Below are 22901 nucleotides of genomic sequence, written 5' to 3' on the forward strand. Positions count from 1 at the left end.
ATACTTCCTTTTCTTTCTCTTAAAAATTTTTCATCTTCGTAAAACGGCGTTCGCCATTATTTAAAAATTTATGAAGAATTTATTTTACTGGATATTACAATCGTCATCATTTTATTTAAAATCTTTATCAATTATATATGTTATTAATTCCATTAATGTGTAAAATAATTAAAATTTTATTTGTATTTTGAAATATAATTTTATTATTATAAATTGAAGAATTTAATAATTTGAAGAAAAAAAAAAAGATTTATCTATAATACGTCAATATTTTTAATAACATTTTTCTTTTTCTTTTTATTAATAAATTACATAAAATTATTTCCATATTAATTCTCAAACCTTTCAAAATCACTTATAAATTTTATTTTACCATTTTACTTTATCATTCGTCAAAAGAAAATGAAATAAAAAGAAAGAGAAAATAATATCATTTCAATTTACATTAATTTTTAACTTCAGACAAAAAATGTTTCTCTTTTTATTTTCTCATCTTATAATGTATAAATCTCAATGTAATAGATGAAACGAAGATGGTCGAAGATTTTACATCGATATATACCAAAGGACACGGTTGTGTTGGCACGTACCTATCCACTATTTCAGCGAAAGGAAGAGAAAGAGAGGAAGGAAGGAAGAGAGAGGGAGGAAAAGAGAAAGAGAGAGAGAGAGAGAGAGAGAGAGAGAGAGAGAAAGGAGTCGCGAGGGGCAGATGGAAAATCCAATATAACCGCACATACGCTTATAGGGTCGATAGGAATATATTGGAGCGGATATTGAAATACTTGTTGGTAGTTTGAGTCGAGGGCGAGAAATGCCTTTCTCGATGCCACCTTGATTGCGCCATCGTGGAATTGGTTCGGGATATACAGAATTTGTCGTTAATGAATCGTACAGATTATATAAATCAATGATGAACTATTCTCTCTCTCTCTCTCTCTCTCTCTCTCTCTCTCTCTCTCTCTCTTTCTCTTTTTCTCTCTTTCTCACTCTTTCTTATCGGAAAAGGTAAGACAAGCTCGTTTCTTCCTACTTTCCACGCATTCCGAATGACAATGAGAAAGCACAAGAATGAGAAAAAGAGAAAGAGAATAAAAGAAAGAAAGGAGTCAAAGGGAAAAGAAATAGAATCATATAAGATCTCAATGAACGAATATATATATATATATATATATATATATATATATATATATATATATATCTTCCGATTCGATATTATCCCAATATCTCGATTATTATTTATTATTTGTCAGTCGATAATAATATTGAAATAATTAATTGAATATTATCGAAAGTTCCAAGAATGCTATGCCACAAATATGGCCGACCGTTCATTTAGAATATGACTGAGAAAATGAGATAAGCGAAGAAATATGTGGTAAAAGAGAGAAAAATAAAAAAGAAAAGTAGTTTTGGGTTTGTGTTGTTAAGAACGATGAAGAAAGAACGAACGTAGGCGTTGCTTTCAAGACGATTTGCATGGAAATCTTTTAGCGTTAAGGCCAAAAGCAATATCTGGCAGATGCATCCAAACGTCTTTCGTCCTTGATGATAATACTTAGCTATATATAACTATATATGTGTGTGTGTGTATAGAAACGGCATGGTAATGCTGGAACGTGTGTCGCTAATAGGTTTAGTCGATTATATTCCTCTAAGGCGAGACTATACCCGTTTTACTCTCGCGTTGAGCGTTGAGAAGGAGCGAAGTGAGAAAGGGAGAGAGAGAGAGAGAGAGAGAGAGAGAGAGAGAGAGAGAAAGAGAGAGAGAGAGAGAGAGAATAAAAGAGAGGAAAAAAGTGGTGGCGTAGCAACTGGAACCCACCCTTATTCTGTTCTTGGTTGCATGGTGGAAAAAGAAATTATGATACCGCATATACTACTTCAACGCTACATTATATATTAATTTTCGTTCCCTTCCTTCCTATTTCACCCTCTCATTCTTTCATTTTCAACCTCTCTCTCTCTCTTTCTCTCTTTCTCTCTTATCTTTGCTTTTACTTTCTCTTTCTTTCTCTCTCTCTCTTTCTCTCTCTCTCTCTTTCTCGCTTACTCACTATTCTTTTGTCATATTAAAGCAGTTCTACACGACATAAACTATTCACGGAGACTCGCGCATAATTCGTCGCCGTTTGCTTGCACGAGGGTCGTTCAAAAAGTCACGTTCTCGTGGCGTTCCTTATCAGCTAATTTCTCTGTCTTTCTCTCTCTCTTTTTCTCTCTCTCTTTCTTTCTCTCTTTCTCTTTCTCTCTCTCTCTCTCTCTCTCTCTCTTTCTTTATGCTTCAAAGACACGCAACTAAGTCGTTCGAATTACGCAAACATTCTTTTCCCGTCATTTTGTGTTAACCTTTGAGCGAATGCAAGTCGAGCTATGAAGAAAAGGGAGACTATTGCATTTGAAAGAAAGCGAATTTAAGAATTCTTTAAGAGGTACGCTGAAACGAATTATTCATTTAATTTCTATATATTTACTTTTATAAAAATAAAGAAGAATGGAAATTATGTAGATTTCGTGTGGAATGAAATGCCATTCAGAGGAAGAAGAGGAAGAAAGCCAACAAAAACAAAAAAAAAAGAAAAGAAGGGAAAACGAATAAAGAAGACAACAAAGTAAAGAAAAAAATTATGAAGGAGCTAAAGAAAAATAAGAAAAAGAAATCAAAGAAGAAAAAAACACACTTACCTTATAGAAGATTATAACGAATCCAAGATTCGAAAAGAAAAAGAAAAATCATTTACAACTCATCCGTATTGAGTATCAATATCATGTTTATTCATTTTACGTCCGATCTATACATTCTTTTTTGCTGTTTTTTCTTTTTTTTTTTTTGTTTATTTCTCGTAACATATTTATTGGTAACTACAAAGTACGACGTGCGTTCGAGGCCGTATAGACGGAGAAGTATAATCTAAGTATATTGCAGATACATAATTATGGCGCCGCGCGTCTCGTCGTGAAACATGTATTATGTATGTATAACGAGTGTACATGGTCGTCAACTTTTCATAATTTTTTTTTTACTGCATTTTTTCCATTTTTTCAAGAATATTCGATAAACATTTTAATGCCTTTCTTCCTACTGCATTCTCTTGTCTCTCTCTCTCTCTCTCTCTCTCTCTCTCTCTCTCTTTCTTATTTTCTTCTTATTCTTAGCAATTTTATCGGATAGGAAGGGCGTTTAATCGATAGGCTACACGCAATACCTTGTAACTCGTTACTACGAGATCTCGGCCAAAATTCTAAGGATTAGGTACAGAAAAAATAAACGAATGATATACGTTATAACATTCTCGTCGTTCGAATGCTCGTACGTACTCTTTCTCTCTCTCTCTTTCTCTCTCTCTCTCTCTCTTTCTTTCTCTCTCTCTCTCTCTCTCTCTCTCTCTCTCTCTCTCTCTATTGCTCTCATTTCCTTTCAAACACGTACATATTATACATACATACACGGACACACACGCATACACGTACGTGACATGTATACTGTTCGAACTCGTAGAACGTCGTACTACATGCGACAAATCGCGAAAATGAATCGGAAAATCGTCCTCGAAACAAAAATCAATCGGCAACACACGCTTATTATTATTTACAATTCTTCATTTCTGATCCTATTAATATATCCAACATACGTACTTATTAAACTTTTATTTTACGAATATACGTACTCGGTAACGTTCGCATTTTCTTTATACATGTATAAAGTATAATATTCTTTATAACGAACCGACCTATATGTATAATATAGTATACTATTTCTTTCTCTCTCTCTCTCTTTCTCTCTTTCTCTCTCTCTCTCTCTCTCTCTCTCTCTCTCTCTCTCTCGATCGTCTTCGTTCAAGATGATCGTTTATTCTCGAAATATTTCGCATAAATCTTCGCTATTTCACTGTGAACATTTTATTTCTTGAATATGAAATAATTCGTTCTCGTAGAAATTATGGCGAGTTTGCGGGTAAGTGGGTGGACAGGAAGTTATAATATATCGCTTTACTCGGGCGGATTGTCATGTGCACATCCAGACGTAATCGTATCGGGTTCATTTGAAGATAATTCATTTTGTGAATGGAATATATGTTTATCGAATCGTCGTTATGTTGGATCAAAGAAACCTCGTTTCATTTAACAAAATTATTATTTCTAATTATGTACTTTTAAGCGATAAGAAATGGGATCGTATAAAAGTCTTTTTCTCATATTATTATTTTTTTTGCAGCAGCAGCAGCAACAGCATTTTGTGCAAAAAATAAAGATCTTTAAAAATAATAAATTTTTCTAGCGACTATTATCGACAAAAATAAGATTCCTTTGACAATGATGTTCCTTTTAGAAAGAATTTTATTGGTTACTCGTCAAAGTCGATCTTATCGAAATTAACTAGTTCGCAACTGTTTCTGACATTGGTACGGATAAAACCGGCTTTCCTACATACAATTCTAATCCCTTTGATGTTGGGTAGAGATCTCCGTACGATTTAAAATTAGCTCGTAAGCAGGCAGTCGATTTCGCGCGTGCATTACGTTCAATGTTGTGGACAAATACGAAAGGGTGGCCACCCCTTCTTAGTCTTTATTCACGTCAAACCACGCGTCTCTTAAAATCTCTGTCTCTTACTGAATGCGAGTAACTTACTCTTAAAGTGCAATGAACGTGAATGGAAAATTCAATGTAAGCTTTCCATTTCACGGATATTACGTAAAGTACGTATTATTTATGATATTATTATGAAAATAAAAATATCATTCGGGTGATAATAACGACGATTTATATTTATTAGAAATTTGTGAAGAAAAAAAAAAAAGAAAAATTAATTTAATGGGTAGGACGTGATTTATCTAGAACCGCCATATTGGAATCGAGTCCGAGCTGAAAAAAAATTGAGCGGAGAGAACGATGATAATTTATTTATCGTCTAGCTTTCAAAATAACAGCTCTCCTTTTTGATTTTTATTAATAGCCTAGATAGCTTGTGTTCTTCTCGGCGAAAGGACAATGGCGGTCGAAAGATATTCTCGACTACTGCAAGTATGACCAAACAGTGGTCCTCTCTTGTTCAGGTCACTCGGAATAACTGGTCTTATCACTGGCATCATCCGGTGATGTTTCTCGATAGGCATCACCTGTACCATTGGCGTGAAGACTTTGATTCGGTGGTTTTATCACGGTTGGAAGGTAACCAGTACCAGCGTAAGGTGCTGCGAGAAATCTATGTCTCGTTGAAGGGATCGGTGTGGTACAGTAAGCACTGCGTGTCGTATAGCCTGCCGAAACTGATGCCGAAGCAGCTGCTGCTGAAGCCAAGGCACCCGCCAATGGTGAGAACGCTGACTTTGGTTGAAGATTATCCTCACAGACTAATACTTCCATCGCTGATACCACATCACCTAGTGGTATACAATTTTATTTCATAGATTTTTTCTTTTTCTTTTCTTTTTTTTCTTTTTGTTTTTCTTTTTAATTTTTTTCGTCTAGTCAGAAAATTTTTCCATTATAATCTGCATTTCATTGCTTTGACAGAAGTTTTCCAAATGTATATTGATTTTGTAGAATTAATTAGATGATAAAGTTTACGATCGATTCAAAAGATATATTATTTATATGTATCGATTTAATAATTATAATCTTAATAAGATAAGTCTTTATTTTATTCTGAAAGTAAAGGCTAAGACGAAAAAGAATGAAACTTATATAAACATTTCAAAACTTACCTTTATATCGATGCAATAGGGCTTCCACATCGGCTCGACGTCGTCCAGGAAATACGCGAAGAAGAACGTCGACTGGCGATCTTTGTTGTTGCTGTTGCTGTTGTTGCTGTTGTTGTTGCTGGACTTGTATACCACAAGGTTGTTGAATATTTTGCATTTGCATTTGCATTTGAATTTCTCGTGGTTCGTGTACATTTGGATGATGTTGATGCTGATAAATAGTGGGCGAACAGTACAGGGAACTGACCGCTGGTCCATAAAGTGGTGCGTAAGTAGGAAAATGGACCGACGTCGCTGCGGCCTGAAACATAGAATTCGGATTTTCCTAAAAAATTTTATTGAAAATACTTAAGGGGAATTAATGAATAACAAACCAAGGTTATTTCAATTTATTTCATTCATTTAAAACATCGTTTTGATTTTATTAAAATATAGAAAAAAAACGTATGATTTGTAATCATAAATATTGTTCCTGAATATAGATATCTCTGTATATTTTGTTGATAATGTTACTTACAAACGCTATTCATAAGAAACTTTTTAAAACTCTTGTAGTATGCAATAATTTATACATAAATGATTATTGTTCTATTGAAGGATCTATTTTATTATCTAAAGAGATTAAACGAATTGTTTATCGATAGATGGCATTTTCAGGTAATATTATCGATTAAAGATAGAATGTCTACTTCCAGGCGCAACTTATAATTACAAAAAATCAATAAATAAACATAATAAATTAATATTAATTTAAAATGTAAGTAATATTAAAAAGTAAGTCAAATAAATAAATAAATAAATATAAATATATACGAATCGATGATAATAAAGTAAATAATTTTTATTAATTTTGTCATAATCAAATCTGAGAAATGTATTGAACTCACTGCGAGTGAGGCTAATGGCGGACTTGGTCTGGGTTGCACGAGATCGACCGCCTGTGGAGTTTGTTGTGTTTGTGGTGGACTTCCGCTTTTACGCAAGCTGAGGTTTTCCGGAGCTGGTGTACTTTCTCTTTGTGGTGTAAGTGCAGGCGTTAGGGGTGGTGTATGCGTGGGACTCGAAGAACCTGGCTCTGGACTTCCTTCTTCAGAATCATTCAGACTATTTGTACGCATTCTTGCTATTTCGGCGTCTTGACTGTCGACAGGGCTAGAAACAACTTTTAACACAAAACGCAAATGAATTTGATTATTAACAATGAATGATATATAATGCATAATGCATATTAAACTTTCATTATACTTGAAACAAGTTATCATGTTTCAAAAACAACAAATAATTATTTAAAAGAAGAATTTACCTAATGCATAGGATTTTTTTCATAATCAAAAAATATTTCAGATGAACAAATTAAATGAATAAATATTAAACACTTATTATATTATAAAAATTAAACAATTATTATCTAGTCACATAAATTATTTATGTTTCTACGTAATAATTCTCGAGGATAATTAAAAATATCGTTATAAAACGGAGTAGAATGTCTATAAGAAATCATAAATATCCTTAGACTTCTTACATTCAAAATATTTCACTTTTCGTAGATAAGAATGTTCATAATAAAAAGGTTTCAAGATCGACAAATATTAAAAATTACAATCCAAAAAAAAAAGAAGAAGAAACTATAAAACCGTATCGGTCGACTGTAACGCGAGAACTATTTAAAGATATACTATTTCATGAAATACCTAAACAAAGACACGACTAGTCTGAACCCTTTTGTACTTGTTCCTTTCTCAGCAACGACAAGGGGTAGAACGATCTTTAGAGACGAATAGGGAGAGTGATGGGAGTGCCAAGGTTCACCACGAAGGTGGGAATTCGAGAAAGAGGAGTAGCTCGACGAGATCTCCACTTGTTAGAGCTTTGGAGAGAGGATTGCTACAGTATCAAGGGAATTTGCTATTGGAGGAGGTAGGCAGACGAGATTGGCGCAAACTCACGTACCCGCCAATCCTGCAGCTTCATGAAGGCCGCGAGAATGGCAGAAACGAGTGTTGGTCCAGCGAATGTGTATAAGTATCTAAAGAGAGTTTGTGTGCTGATCGAATTGTGAAGGGAGATGTGAGAGGAAACTTTGTTTAGTTGACACGTCAAGCTTTTCAGCTTAAATTTTAACGGCGTCACGCATCTATCTGTCATATTTGCGAAATCAAGGGGCTTGGCTCGAAGATAACAGCGCCTGCGCTCTAAATTTCTTCCTTTCTATTCTCCCTCTTTGTTTGCATAATGTTGCGAATTTATTGCATCGTTGAGCATAACTTATATTATCACGATCATTAAAAGATTATATTGCAAAACTTCATTTCATCATATCCCATTTGTATGAATGAATTTATGTATTAAATTTTTACGACTCTAATTATGAACGAACTATATCATACTATTTGCACATCATATAAACAATAATAAAATTATATTAAAGAGTTGTATGTAGCTGTATGAAAGAGTCTGTTGAATTTTTATGATACGTATATTATATTATATTATACCTGCGCGGCATTTCAAATTTATTGCTTTCTTGAACTACAGACGTCATTTTAATAATGAATAAGATAATATCATAAAACTTGGTTTAGTGAATCTGTCTGCTAAATTTTATATATATATATATATATATATATATATATATATATATCATGAGTTACTTATATAAATATTTATATACAACATTATTCGTGGTATTATAAAATAGGTGGTAGGAAAATAAACTCTTTGTGAGATCGATTAAATAAAATATCGAAAAAAATATATTTTTACGATATGTTCATTTACGATAATAAATAAAAAAGATCAAAGATAAAGTAAAGCCCCCTTACCAAGTGGATGATTGGCACGAAGTTCGCCACCTGAATCTGATTCGCGATCATCTTCGTTTCCCGTATCATCCCCAGCTAATATCGTTCCTTTGGTATGATCGGAAAGTCTTGTTCTCTTCGAGCCTAGAAAGAAATATTTTGATTGGCACAATCTTCTCTAATTAAGCTCGTTCTAATCCAAAAGTCATTAATTTATAATGAACATAATAATATTCATTAACGATGATAAGAATCGAATCTCTATTAATCAATACTTTTTCATGTATCTAAACAAATATTTATATAATATAAAATTTACAGTAAATTGTACTAAATATAATACTTTAATAAACGAATGCTTAACTAAAATCAAATATTGAGTTAAAAATTAATTTTGCGACGAAAAAATTAAATAAGACAATTAAAAAATACAGATATATGAGCAGCCACTTGAAAGTAAGACAAAATAATTTAATGACACGGTAATCATCGAATTTAGTGTCATTATTACATAAAAAACAATGTTCACATACATTTCCTTTCTCGATTAGTTCGTCGTCTTTGGATAGCAAAATTAAAAACATATGAAATGTATTATTAGCGACAAATATTTTATCTAAACAGTAACTTTCTCTCTCTTCATTTCTCCCTCTTTATCTCTCTCAATGTGCTCTTTAAGGAGTCCGTTATTCTAAGCATTACCCACTCGAAGGTACATCCTAAGCGTGGGGAGAACACTCTAGTTAAGAAGCTATACCACATTCCGTTTCTATAACACCACTTGAAAGTTAGACGCAACGGCACTCGTAGGAAACTCATTGAGCGACTGCTCAATACGATAATCGCATAATGCTTATTCTCGGCTACTAATATCTTAGTCTAGTGATTAGTGCGAAAGAAAGAGAGAGAGAGAGAGAGAGAGGGCGAGAGAAAGAGAAAAGTTTAGATAATGGAAGTTTTACCGTAAGTGATCATTTTGAACTCCAATTATCGGCATCGTTACAATAAATCGTTAATATATATATATAATTTATGATATTAACAAAAGTAACACAAATAAATTGATATAGACACAATAAAGTCAGTATTCATACGTTGATAAAAACTAATCACCCTATATACCATTCATATCTATCTCTGGCTTTATAAATTAATCCCACGTAAGTTCCACCCTTTTGTCCATTCGAACAGAAACAAAAGACTGAACGCTTAGCTTTATTACTCCCTATAATACTAAATCTCCCTTTCACCATCCACTTACGACAAGAAACGTAAATAGCAACTTATAATAAATTGCAGTTTTCCAAATGACATACTTAAAAGTATTTAGAATAATAGAAACATATTGCAATCAAGACGCTATGTGACATTCGTAAAAAATCAATCGAATTATTTCTCACTTGCAATTGTTTTTCTAATGTAGAAAAATAATATTCATTAAAATCAATCAAATTATTTCTCGTTGATTCTTATTCATCTTATATGCAAATACATATTTGCATATAAATATATAATAATTTAGAAAATTAGATGCTTAAATTGCAATCAAAACACTATAAGACTCATATAAAATCGATCAAACTATTAAATTTTATCGCATACTAGTCGTAGTATATATAGACAATATATACGTATATTGCCTATAATTACACGTTAAATTAAATTATATATATATATACACACACACACACACACACACACACATATATATATATATATATATATATATATATAACAAATAATATAGTAGTTAAAACGTGGAAAAGCACTTATGCCTGGGGCAACCAAGAGAAGAGGTTAGAGGGTGAGTTAGAGAGAGAGAGGGAGAGAAAGAGAGAGAAAGTTGGCTAAGACTCTAGCTACATTTCATCCTACCCCTGAAACGCACTCTCGTACTAATAAACGGACGGTTAAACTTTTTAACGAGCGGTCAGTCGAGCTACGTTTCCACCACCTACTACAGAGAAAGTCTTTCAGGCATTACCGTATATAAATTCGATGGTCGTGCACGTGCACAAGAGGGCCGAACGAGTTCGATATTATAGCTTTATTCGCAATCGTCCTGTCCTCTTCCTCTCTCTCTCTCTCTCTCTCTCTCTCTCTCTCTCGCTTTCTCATTTACATTGTTGGTAAGTTCAGGAACCACCTCGACTCTGCTGGTCTATAGCAATTATTTCTAACAAACCAACCCTTGATAATCCTTGATGATAATGATTATATTGTGGCTCTCTCGATTTATCAATACATGGACAATCCTCAAATGGATGCTGAATACCGTAGCGTAGCGATTAGCCTTTAGAAATTGGTTCGTTCCTTGATACTTTTTTTATTTGTATATCCCTTTTCAAAAGAAATATAAGTTTCTCTTTCTTTACGAATATCATTTAATTTATATTTAACGTTAGGGTGTTGCAGTTATTTATATATGATATAATAATTGAATTCAAACGTACAGAGATAATTCACGAAAGTTGATAATTATTCTACAAATCATTCTGCATAATTCGCAAATATTATAATGATAAAAATTTTCTAGATCTTAGACATCAAAATAAAAGAAAATAATGCATCATTTATTATTATCCTTATTCGCAGTTGAAATATTAAGATCATCTAATCGTCTATTACATTTTGTTCAATGAATTTGCCAAACGATTTATAGTATTCATATTCAAGATATCTACTTTCAATAAAGAATTTCATTCGATTTATGACACTTCGATAAATTCACAGTGACTCGGCTTGGAAGTTTATCGCATTAACCGTTAAATTCCAAGCGAGGAAAATTCCACCATCCCTGTATTTCTCTCTCTCTCTCTTTCTCTTTTTTTTCTCTGGTTCTCTAGGAAAATGATTTCCACGTTTCCTATCGTGCACCAGCATTCAGATAATGATATTAATAATAATAATTGATATCCTCTCAACGTCAAAGGAAAGGAATGCAATATTGAGGCGTAAATGTAGCTTCTGTATTTGAGACACACACAAACACACACACATATACATACATACACACAAACATGTATATGTATGTATTAAGAAGAGAAGAGAATCATTTTGAAGCAGTGTACTGTGTATCCGTCTATTCTGTGCTCGCGTACGCGTGAAATTTCAACGCGAACGAATGCATAGCCCGTCGTGCCTGCGGAATTATATGCATTACGAAGCTCTTATTAAAATGTCGTCCTCGTAGCCGACACTGCCGTACTTCGAGGGTAACATAGAAGAATCAACCCCCTTCCTGTCTCACTCATTTATATACAGTACTTACGTAGGTATATATATTATATAGTAGGTATATATATATATATATATATATATATATATATATATATATGTATATATATAATATGCTGGTGGATAGGGTCCCGAACCCTATTTACACAGGAATTACGATACGTTTGCTTCCAAGAATGTTATAAGCACATAATACAGAGATAATGAGGTATATTAATCAATTAATTGAGGTATAAATTAGTGACAAATATTTTGGTAAAATTCTAAAGATAAATTGTTCTACAAATTTCACTCAAACTTCGCGGTAATATAATACTATCAACATTTCTTGTTACGTTCTTAAGTATAGGTACTTATATATAGGATGTATTATTTAGTTTGAATACTTTAATTTTCCTTTTGACATTACGATAAAGTATCAGAGAAAAATTACTTTCTTTGTTATTATCTTATTTTAAAACGAACTCTTTTTGCTTGTCATCATATATACTCTCTTCAAATGAAGTATTCATTCTTTTGATATATATATATATATATATATATATATATATATATATATATATATATATATATCAAAACGAAAGAACGAGGAATGAATGATTCGCCCTTTCGAATTTCGGTCTCTTGAGAATTTTCGAAAGAGAAAAGATCATCGGTAGGAGGTAGCAAAGCTTTCTTCTCACGCGAAAAGGTTAAATGCTTGGGTATTAGGAAATCGAAGCGACTGATATGCCTGCCCTACGCTTTTTTTAATTCTTTTCGAATCTTTTCGTCTCGTTTTTTTTATACGAATGTATACGTGTATAGAGTATGTATATATAAAAGGATCATCCTCCTCATCGCCCTCTCAAACGTCTAGCCGTACCTGAAGAAAAAGCGAGCCATTATACATTGGGGCTTGCCCTTCGGTGAGGGCCAACGCAACGTATCATAAAAGGGAGCACATTATAGTAGTGAACACGAGTGTTTTTCGTCTTTCACTTCAGAAACGGTATTCCTCTTGTATTTCGAGAAGGGTTCGTGCAATTTTACTCTGATCTGATTCCCTCGGGCATATGCGAAAGAAAGAAATTTAACTTTTATCGTTCTTCTTTCTTTAAATTTCTTTCTTTATTTTTTTCTTTCTTTTTTCTTTCTTTCTTTCTTTCTTTCTTTCTTTCTTTCTTTCTTTCTTTCTTTCTTTATTTTCCTTTTCAAACAAACAAAGATAACATTCTTTTAATAGAGACAATAAAGAGTATAAAAATGATGATCCATTTTCAAATTTTATTCGTATTATTTTATTCGTATTATTCGATATATATTAACAAATATTATTGATTACGCTTGGAAAATGAGTGAAACTTGATGGGAAAACGAATTTACTTTCCGATCGGGTGGATAAGCCGAAGCGTGGACGTATAATAAAGGCACTTCTAAACTCCGAATTTCGTTTGTATAAGAGGGAGAAACAGAGAGGAAGAGAGAGAGAGAGAGAGAGAGAGAGAGAGAGAGGGAGGGAGAAAGAGAGGGAGATGGATAGGTATAGTAGATAGAGCGACAGAGAAATAAACGAAAGGCACGAAAGCGAAGCAATTGACACGAGCGACGAATGAAAATGCGTGCGAATGACGACATCGGCGTGGGGTGGATGACGAGTGTCAACGAAGAAGAGTATAAGGTACGCTCGTATTCTGCGATGAAAGAGAGACAGAGACAGAGACAGAGACAGAGACAGAGACAGAGAGAGAGAGAGAGAGAGAGAGAGAGAGAAGAGGGGTGGAGGGATTGAAAGGGAGGATGGTTGAAAGATCAGGTGATCGTGAGAGATACGAAGAGTAGCTAGATGGGGAATTATAAATCGATCTCACTATTTTATTCTTATTTTTCTTTTCTCTTTATATATATATATATTTCCTTCGTTCTTCTTTCTTTATCTGGCAACCAATTCAATTCATTCCAACTTCGTTTACTCTCCTGTAATTTATTTCCATCGAAGAAAAGCAACGAAGGTATAATAAGGGTAGGTGGCGACACAAGTGGAAGTAGTAGAATAGAAATAGAGGCAATAGAAAAGTGCCTTTGTTAGGATATCTTAATTCAAGTGCATCCTCTAACAACCGTCTTCTAGGCATGTTCCTTTCCTTCGCATAATTTTCCCAAGAATTAAAATCTTTTAAGAGTATTTTTGTTTAACGATCAGGAGGAAAAAGAGAAATTTTTTATAAGAAAATAAGAAAACTCAATGATTAATTTGAAACTACTTTAAATTCGCTTCAGTTAATTAATCTTTTACGGTGATCGAATTTGTTTTTTTTTTCTTCTTTTTTTTTCTACAAACTCTCAACGACTTCAATACAAATGACAAAGTATATGCGATCTTATAGCACAGTGTAAATGGGAAAGATTTGAAGTAAAGAGTTTTCTGTTGAAATTCTTTGACGTTCAATCCGAACCTTTCTGCAGAATCGTTCGTTATATAGCAAAAGCTAAACTATGCAAAACCTTTGCAAGAAACTTCAACTTGGAACTTTTCAATTAGCCTTTATATTGAAAATGAACGAGTACAAAAAACAGTGCATACAAGTTTCGAATTTCAATTTTTATAAGTACATATTTCTTAAACGTTTAATTTCTTATTGATCGATATATCGAAGCGAGGGAGGTCAAAGATAAAATACTATTTGGGAAGACAATAAGTTAGTTATTCGAGTCTAGAGTAACAACGTTTAAATAGGTATTGAGAGAAGAATGATCACAGAGCGCAAGACGAATAGAAATAGATAGATAGATAGATAGATAGATAGATAGATAGATTGATAGATTGATAGATAGAGAGAGAGAGAGAAAGAGAGAGATCGTGTAGCTCATTCTCTCTCACTCTTGATCGATGACAGCGGTATACTCGAAACAGACGTATAGGCAAGAGAAGGAGGACGTAGAGATATAGTTAGGAAGGACGACGATCGACGCACTCAGGTGTGTTATACTATGGATGTACGTAGAAACACGCGCATACACACACACATTGAAGTACTCGAGGTTCCGTCGGAGCTTGCATGTCGTTGTGGGTCTACGCCCTAACTTGCGGCATTGCGCATCACCGTACGGTGGTGGAGACAGACGCGGACAATGGAATCATGCGAGTACAATGCCGAATAATTTAGAATGGCATATAGATATCGGGTGCTCTCCAGCCTACGATGGAACTGCATAATAGAGGATAGGAGTAATAGGACACAGCCTGCGGGGTAACTGTGGAGGACACGAAACATCTCTATAAATTAGCCTAAGCCAAGCTTACAATAAGACTAAGCAAGCACGCATAACCACACTCCACAACGATATTTGACTCTCTCTCTCTCTCTCTCTCTCTCTCTCTCTCTCTCTCTCTCTCTCTCTCTCTCTCTTAATCTTCTTTCTTCACGTATACTCTATCTCTCTTTCTACTTTTCACCCTCTCGTTTCTTTCTTTCTTCCATTCTTTTTTTTTACGCCTACCCTGACCCGTCCTTTCGATCCCCTTTCGCGAGGGAGTAATTTGAAATTAATATATACTCTTTCGCGAGCTTCCTTTCGGTGTTATTACATCCGCTTTATAGAATGAAGACAATAAATTTAAAATCGAATTTGACATGTATAAATACTTATGAAATTTTACGGAATTTTTGAACACGAAAATCTTGAATCATCTTTGAAAGAGATGGAAAAATGATTTGGATTTTTATATCGGAAAAATACAATAAAGATTTGTACCTAAATCTCGCATCTTCTTATATTCGAGAATCGACGGTGAGAGAACTAAACGGCGACAGCTGCAGAAAATCGTCGACAATTTTTGTTCAACTCTCCAACCGTCACCAACTCTAGTCTCCACCCACTGACATAAAATTTTGCGGAAGGATTATCATAAGAAAGGGTCTCCGATCGATTCGGTTCGCGTTATCAATCTCTTTTCCCTTCTTCGTACCTTACTTACGACTCGCTTTGTGTCCCATAGAAAGAATATGACATAGAAAACGAAGAAGACTTTCGTCTATATTTTATTCTTTCTATTTTTGAATATTTCTTCAATTTTTACTTTTACAAAAAGTCGAATCTAATCGAAATCGTATTAGTTAAATAATTAGCCTAATTTAATAAGGTTAAATATATTGAAAATCGACCCTTCGGATTTAAACGGGACAATAGGTGACAGTAGCCGTGTCACTTCACAGGAATCATATGACTTCACGATCACGCGGGCTTGACGTATGGATACAGTGGGCCAAGGGTTGCGTGCGCTTAAGGGCTATAGGAGACATGGGGATAGTGAATCATCTCGGACCTATTATCCGAAAGGGTCCTGAACCATCACTGGTAGCGAAAAATTTTAACCGTTTAACCCTCGAGTTTATCGATATCCCATCAAAATCTTTATTCGATTATGTAATATATAATATCGAGAAAAACAATTTTTCATGTATTTTGTAAATACACTTTAAATATCGTAAGTAACATATAAATAATTTAGTGAAGATCGAAATTTTAAATAATTGTGTTTTGCTAAAAGACAAGGATGGATAAAAAAAACGAGACGAAAGAACGAAGTTACAAGTAATCCGATAATATTTCAGTAACTCGAAACGATCCCGGAAAAATAGGTTCTTTTTCGCACGAACCTAAATCGTCTGTCTAGGTACCTGCGTGTTTTTCAAAATCTCTTTCGTGGATACATGAAAAGTATACAAAGGTCTTTTTTCGGATTAAATCACGTGTAAAACCGTGATTCAAATCGGGGTTTTAATACTATTTCGATCAACACCTAGACTAAACTTTTCGTCAATTTTATTTTGAAGATCCGGAAGATTTTCGATCTACGATATCGAAATATCATGCTGTGGAAAAAAGTAAGTATCTAAAATTTCCAAATCACAATGTAACATCGACTTTCGAATTTTATAGTTAAAAAGTAAATTATTACAACATTGCAGAAATTTGTGTACATATACGTTATCTAATACTTTTCAATTTAATAGGATCCTTCAAAAGATGTTATGAATATCCTCAAAAAAATAATAAAAAAAATTCAAATAATATATTCCGCTTTTATAAAAATCCTTCGTTACACTATGATGCATTCTCATAGTTCATATTGTAGAATCCTGATCGAGGATCGCACATTTATATATACGTCATAGTAAATTGGATTGACAAAAGTGTATCACGTCTATTGTAAACGGTATGTTCGATTGGCGAGGGAGCACCGAAAATGCTCTCGACGTAACTTGATCCGATAATATAAACGTCCAGAATATCTCGTGAACGAGAAGAATGATCGAGGTTGAAGTGTGGGCGTTACGAAAGCGATACCAGCCGAGAACCAGCCAAGTTTCCGCATCATTAGAGACAATATCTATATAATTCCAAGGTACTCGGAGGGATTCTGAGGTTACGAACCAAACCGGTAATTATTGGCAGCTGTGTCGAGGTACCGTAATTGGAGTAGGATCCAAAACCAAAGGAAGAAAACTTCTTTTTCTTTTTCTTCTTTGATAAAGGACATAGGCGTTTAACCACCGACTAAAACGATGCGGAGACAACGTTTTATCTTACCTCGTTTGTCCCACGTGTTTCTCTCGATATATAAAACGTAACCTATTTGAACAATCATATGGATTAATGAATCATACTGATACGATATCATTTATAGGTGTAAAAGAAAGATCAATGACTGAATTAATTAAAAACAAAAGACTAAGTTCTACTCTAAAAAAAAAAATAATAAAGAAGATTCGATCATTTTATAATTAGTAATTTTTTGATAAGATTTAGTAATAGATAATAGTTCTTTAAAATGTTAAACAAAATGAATGATCCTATTAATTTCCTATTTAGAGATTTCTCATTATATCGTTATAATTAGATGGGATTACTGTGTGTATGTTATCTAAAAATCAGTATGATTCGAGTGAAACTTCTCAAACCTATAGATTTTTAACTTGACTTTCACGTCGATGTGCGTACGTCGACAACTCGCATTCTCCTTTTTCGCGAGCGGGCTACCTCGAGTACCTAAAAATTCGTGTAGCTTTAGAAACGAAACGACGACTCTCGAATCTCACGTGAATTACAAAACTCCGTTTCTCCGCGCATTAATTATACCTCGTTCGCGAAAAGTGTTCATATCGAGCGTACATAACGATCGTTCTCTCTTTCTCTCCCTCCCTCCCTCTCTTTCTCTCTCTCTTTTACACTCTTTATGTATTTCTCTCATCGATTCGAGCCCGGCTACGACGTCGTTTCTACGGACAGTGCAACTCTACGTCTATGTCTGTATATGCAAGCAACAGAGCGGAAATCGGCCGAGCGTTGCATTCAAAACGGAAAGCCGAAGCTTTAAGGCAGTCCTGATGATGGTTGTGTACGTGTTAGAACAAAACAAAAGCTTCTCATTATCACGTATCGATAAGCCTGCAAAATAGCAGCTGGCCGATCTCTTCTTGCTGATGTCGGAAAAATCAAGGATTATGCGAAAGAAGGAAAAAGAAAAAGAGAAATCAGAGGCAGAAAACGGAAATTCCATATTCGCGAAGAAAGAAGGAAAGGGAAAAAGAAAAATCGAAGGAAATGAAGAGGAAGAAGAAGAAAGAGAAAAAGAAAGAAGGAAAGAAAGATCAAGCGAGAGAGAGCGAGAGAGAGAGAGAGAAAGAATGCAAGAGAGAGAGAGAGAGAGAACGAAAGAGAGAATGAGTGAGAAAAAAACGTTGAGATCCTTGAAGCCAGCAACGACAGCAACAGCGAGCAACAGCCCGATCAGTCATTAAATCGACGCGATTCCCTTTTGTTTGTTGGGCGACAGTGCGCGCGGATCGGCCGTAGTGGGAGTTTTGCGATCTGGAGTAGGGGTTAGCGAATCTGATTGAGGAGTGGGGAGAGTAAGAGAGAGAGAGAGAGAGAGAGAGAGGGGTAGAGTGGTGAGGGGAGGGGAAGGAAAGTGCAGACATTGCTGTGTTTTCGTTATTGTGCGGCCAAAAAGGGTGAAAACGAGCGGGGGGTGGTCCACGAGCTGGCTAGGGTAGCTTTTAGGGGGTGGGAGTGAGGTACAGAGAACCACAGAGAGCAAGAGAGAGTGAGAGTGAGAGAAAGAGAGAGAGAGACAGAGAGAGAGAAAGAAAAAGAGAAAGAAAGAGTGAAAAGGGAAAAGAAGAGAAGCGCGCGGGAAGGGAAGAGAGCGATCGGGCGTAACGTTTTTAATTGTTTCGCACCCAGCCGTCTTTTGTTTCGGCGTTTATGCCTCGTAAACGTTTGCCGAGAGCACCAGGAGGGATCGCGGGACGGCAGAAGGGCAGAAGTCGCCCTTCCGCCTTTTCCTTCTATTTTTCGATTTATGTATATATGTATATATATATATATATATGTATATATATATATATGTATATATATATGTATATATATATATATATGTATATATATATATATATATATTTATATATGTTTGAGAAAAAGAAAGGCGAACATGTACCTATGCATTCGCGCGTTTTCGCTTCCCAAGCTTGAATGATTTCGTCGCGAGTTTTTACGAAACCTCAAACTCGATGAGAGTCGAGATACGTTAGTGAATATGTCTATATGTACCTATGTATACATATATAAGTTTGTCTCGAAAGTAATGAGAACGATTTTAATGTTTTGTTTTTTACAATTTTATTCCTCGAAATAATTAATATAATTGATCAGTTTCTCAATTATTTAGAATTATTTTATGTACCTTATTACAAAATTTTTATAGTCAAATTTGTTTTTCGATTGCAAATAACATGTTGAAAAAATTTTGATTTCTTAAAAGTAATTTCGAAGAAGCTTGGAATATGAATTTTTTTTTATTTCAATGATATCGTACATTATACTTAATCTCTTTCGATTACTTCTCGTTATACGATACGTATCAAGTGAAACAGTCACTTTTAACGAAAAGAAAAATGCGAGGATGAGAAGCCTGTGGTAAACAGAGCATCCTTATTTCGATAGCTCTTCTTTTTTCTTCTCCATAGATTTCATATGGCTTTCTTAGAGTTAGATGTATATATATATATATATATATATATATATATATATATATATATATTTTTTTTTTTTTTGATTCTTTGGAACTCTAAAAGTCAACGAAGTTATCACAATTCAGTTAATATCTTTTTGAAACATAATGATCAAGATAATATGATTGATCAAGTTAAATGATCAAGAAAAGAAGTTCAACAAATTAAAATCGCCGAAAATGTAAAGAGAAAAAGAGGGCGGAAGAAAGAGAGAGAGAGAGAGAGAGAAAGAGAGAGAAAGAAAGAGAGAAAGAAAAATGAAAAGATCTGATACTTTTTTCAACACTTGAGACGATATCTCGGCGTTGACTTTGAATTTATAAAAAAAGGATCAGACTGGTAAGAACATAGCCAGACCTTGCTCTTCAAGTTCTGCGAGGCTCGATGCGCGTGATGTACTGGTAGAAAACGGTACTTCTGGTCCATCAATTTATAGTACTCGAGCGTGCATTGGCTCATCATCCTGGACTGCCTTCACATAGAAAAGGAGTGTTCCAGATATAGAAAGACTTGAATAGACGTGCTACCCCTATGCATACTTCGATCGCAGCCACCAACTCCCACCCCCTTGCGACCTATTATGCTTTCGAGATCTGACAATCACAGAATTCCGTATCGAGTGCTGTTTTCTCTCCTATCACATTGACACAGGCGCGCGCGACTAGCACCCAGTACTCAGTCGATAATAATGTGAACGATCGCCGAAGCATGGACGTCGATCGCCACCTACGTCTCCGCGTTAACGCGTTAACTACGTATAGAGAAGAGCATATGCGTATAAGTGTATGTATCCGTGTATGTATTCGGACCAACATTTCGATGATAATAACGCCGCACTCGAATATCACCGGAGTAATATCCGATATTCGAATAGAATAATAATTTATTATAGGAGCGCGTGCGCACGCTTCAACCATCCCTTCTCTACTATTAACCCCTCTCTAACCCTTGTTTTCAGCCGTCACTATTGTTTGAATAAATCGCATGAATTCGTTGAGCTATGTATTTATTTGCATTCAAGGGAAATACGTAGGTATGCAAGTACATACGTATAGTGAAAAAGTCAGAATTTTACGTGTAACTTTATCTCATGATTACTTGATAATTAAAATCATTATTTTGGTCAAAATATTATTGAAATTAATTTTCGAATTATGAGTGAATTGTAAACACTTGAATTATGAAACGCTGAAATTTGGCATTTATATATATTCTATTGAATTGTTTCGTCACAAAATTAATTAATAAATTAACTAATTCATACCAAACATTAATTTTTGCTAAATTTAAATAATGCTTACAATTAGTATAATATAGATTGTATAATAAGTTATAATAAGTTTTATATTATATCATTTATATTATATCATTAATATTATATCACTTTATTTATATCACTTTGTTAAAAACTTGAATCGTATATAGATTATTATACAATCGTCGGATTCAATTATTCATGCATATAAACATGATATTTTTTACATTTTATAATAATTATCACACAAACGACGAACGTAATAGTGTAAACAGCGGATAAAATAATGAAAAGAAAGGACAATGAAAGAAAGAAAGAGAAAGACAGAAAATTTTAAAGAATTTTAAATAGAATTTCTATTCGATTATTCAAGAAGAAGTGTATCTTCGTTTCTTTCTTTCGGAGAAGAGACGACCTTAACGTGCGCGAGCGCGCAGCTATTCGCGCGCTCGCATTCAAAGACGAAACAAAGAACCAGAGTGCGCTCTGGTTTCGTTAACAATACACCCTGAATAAGAACCAAAGCGTAGGACTATAAAAATATGTTCGTAGCTCTCGAGGCTTTTTCAAAAGAGAAGCCACGCGTCTGAGAGTACGTTCGAAAGCGTGCAAAGGGCAAAGAATGGTTTTATTATGTGATCCGCCATTGAATAGAAACGATCCATTTCATGAATCGTACCTTACGATTATATCAGTTTAAACGTATCTATATTTTCTTAATATATTTATATAATATACCTACACATGTTTCCTACGTTTAAATCGTAATTGCCGATGATAATAAAAATACAGAGATAAATATGAATTTTTCATTCGAGAAATTTTTCAATCGCTATCTTTATCTCTTATCTTTTTTATTCTAAATAGAATTCAAAAACAAAAATTCAGAAATATTCGTTCTTTTTCAAATTTAATCGATTAGAATCGAAAAGATGTTATTCGTTTTGATTCATATCTTGACATTCGAAATTTGACATTAAAATCTAAGAAATTTGTAAATCTAATTGGTTTCAAATTGCCTCTGTTTGAAATTCGAAAAATTGTGAATATTATTGTTTAATAATTTGTGTTGACATTGATTGATTTAACGATATAAACGAATGTTATAACGAACAGAAAAAAATGCATTTCAATGTAATTGTCGATATGACAAGTACGATCAATATCTGTAAATCTAATGTAAAAAAGATATCTCTATATCTTAAAAATTATTCAGCATATAATTTTCTTCCAAAATTGAAAAATTTGTCAAAAATTATAAAGAAACTTTAAAGAAGGTAGACACGGTTGGTAATATTGTATTACTTTTACGCGCTTGCGGAGCGTGTGTACACAAAAGTCAAAGTACGAAGTCATCGAAGAGGCTCGCCGAAAGAAAGAAAGGAGACGTTAACAGAAGTTTTGTTCAAACACACACGGAAACGTGCTCTTCCCGTGGCGGTGCACGTGTAAACGTCCGTACGAGCAGGTACACCTATGCAAACAAGTAAGATTCTAACTCAATCGTTCATCTCCTTCTATTTTCTTCGGCCACAACTACGACGAGGACATCGATGATCCTGAATCTTTGCAAATAACGCCGTCGGCGAGCCTCGTTAAAATATAAATATCTATATTCGTGCGCGCAAGGTGCACGTGTTTATCTATCATCTAGCAGTCAAGTAGCAATCGTATTTGCTTCATTAAACTATAGGACGTAGAAATAACGTCAAAGAGATAATAGTTATTTAACCAACGATGCAATAGCACATTTCTTGGAGCCATCAAGAAAGATGATCTTTCAAAATATTCGCTAAGAATGTTTCCCTTAACGACAAATATAAAAATATAATTATTAGAC

The 22901-nt window shown here is 34.1% G+C and overlaps 1 protein-coding gene across 1 annotated transcript in view; it reads right to left on the reverse strand.

Moving 5' to 3' along the window:
* Positions 1-2757: 2757 nt before the first annotated feature.
* LOC124424672 (doublesex- and mab-3-related transcription factor B1) overlaps positions 2758-22901 on the reverse strand; it is a 37016-nt gene continuing 16872 nt past the window's right edge. The window contains exons 3-6 of the mRNA XM_046964052.1: positions 8534-8656; positions 6596-6870; positions 5709-6009; positions 2758-5384 (exon numbers count right to left, since the gene is read on the reverse strand). Coding sequence (XP_046820008.1) covers positions 5059-5384; positions 5709-6009; positions 6596-6870; positions 8534-8656 — 1025 coding nt within the window. The 3' untranslated portion in view covers positions 2758-5058. The remainder of the gene's footprint in view (positions 5385-5708; positions 6010-6595; positions 6871-8533; positions 8657-22901) is intronic.

Source organism: Vespa crabro, chromosome 6 (assembly GCF_910589235.1).
Source record: "Vespa crabro chromosome 6, iyVesCrab1.2, whole genome shotgun sequence".
NCBI lineage: Eukaryota > Metazoa > Arthropoda > Insecta > Hymenoptera > Vespidae > Vespa > Vespa crabro.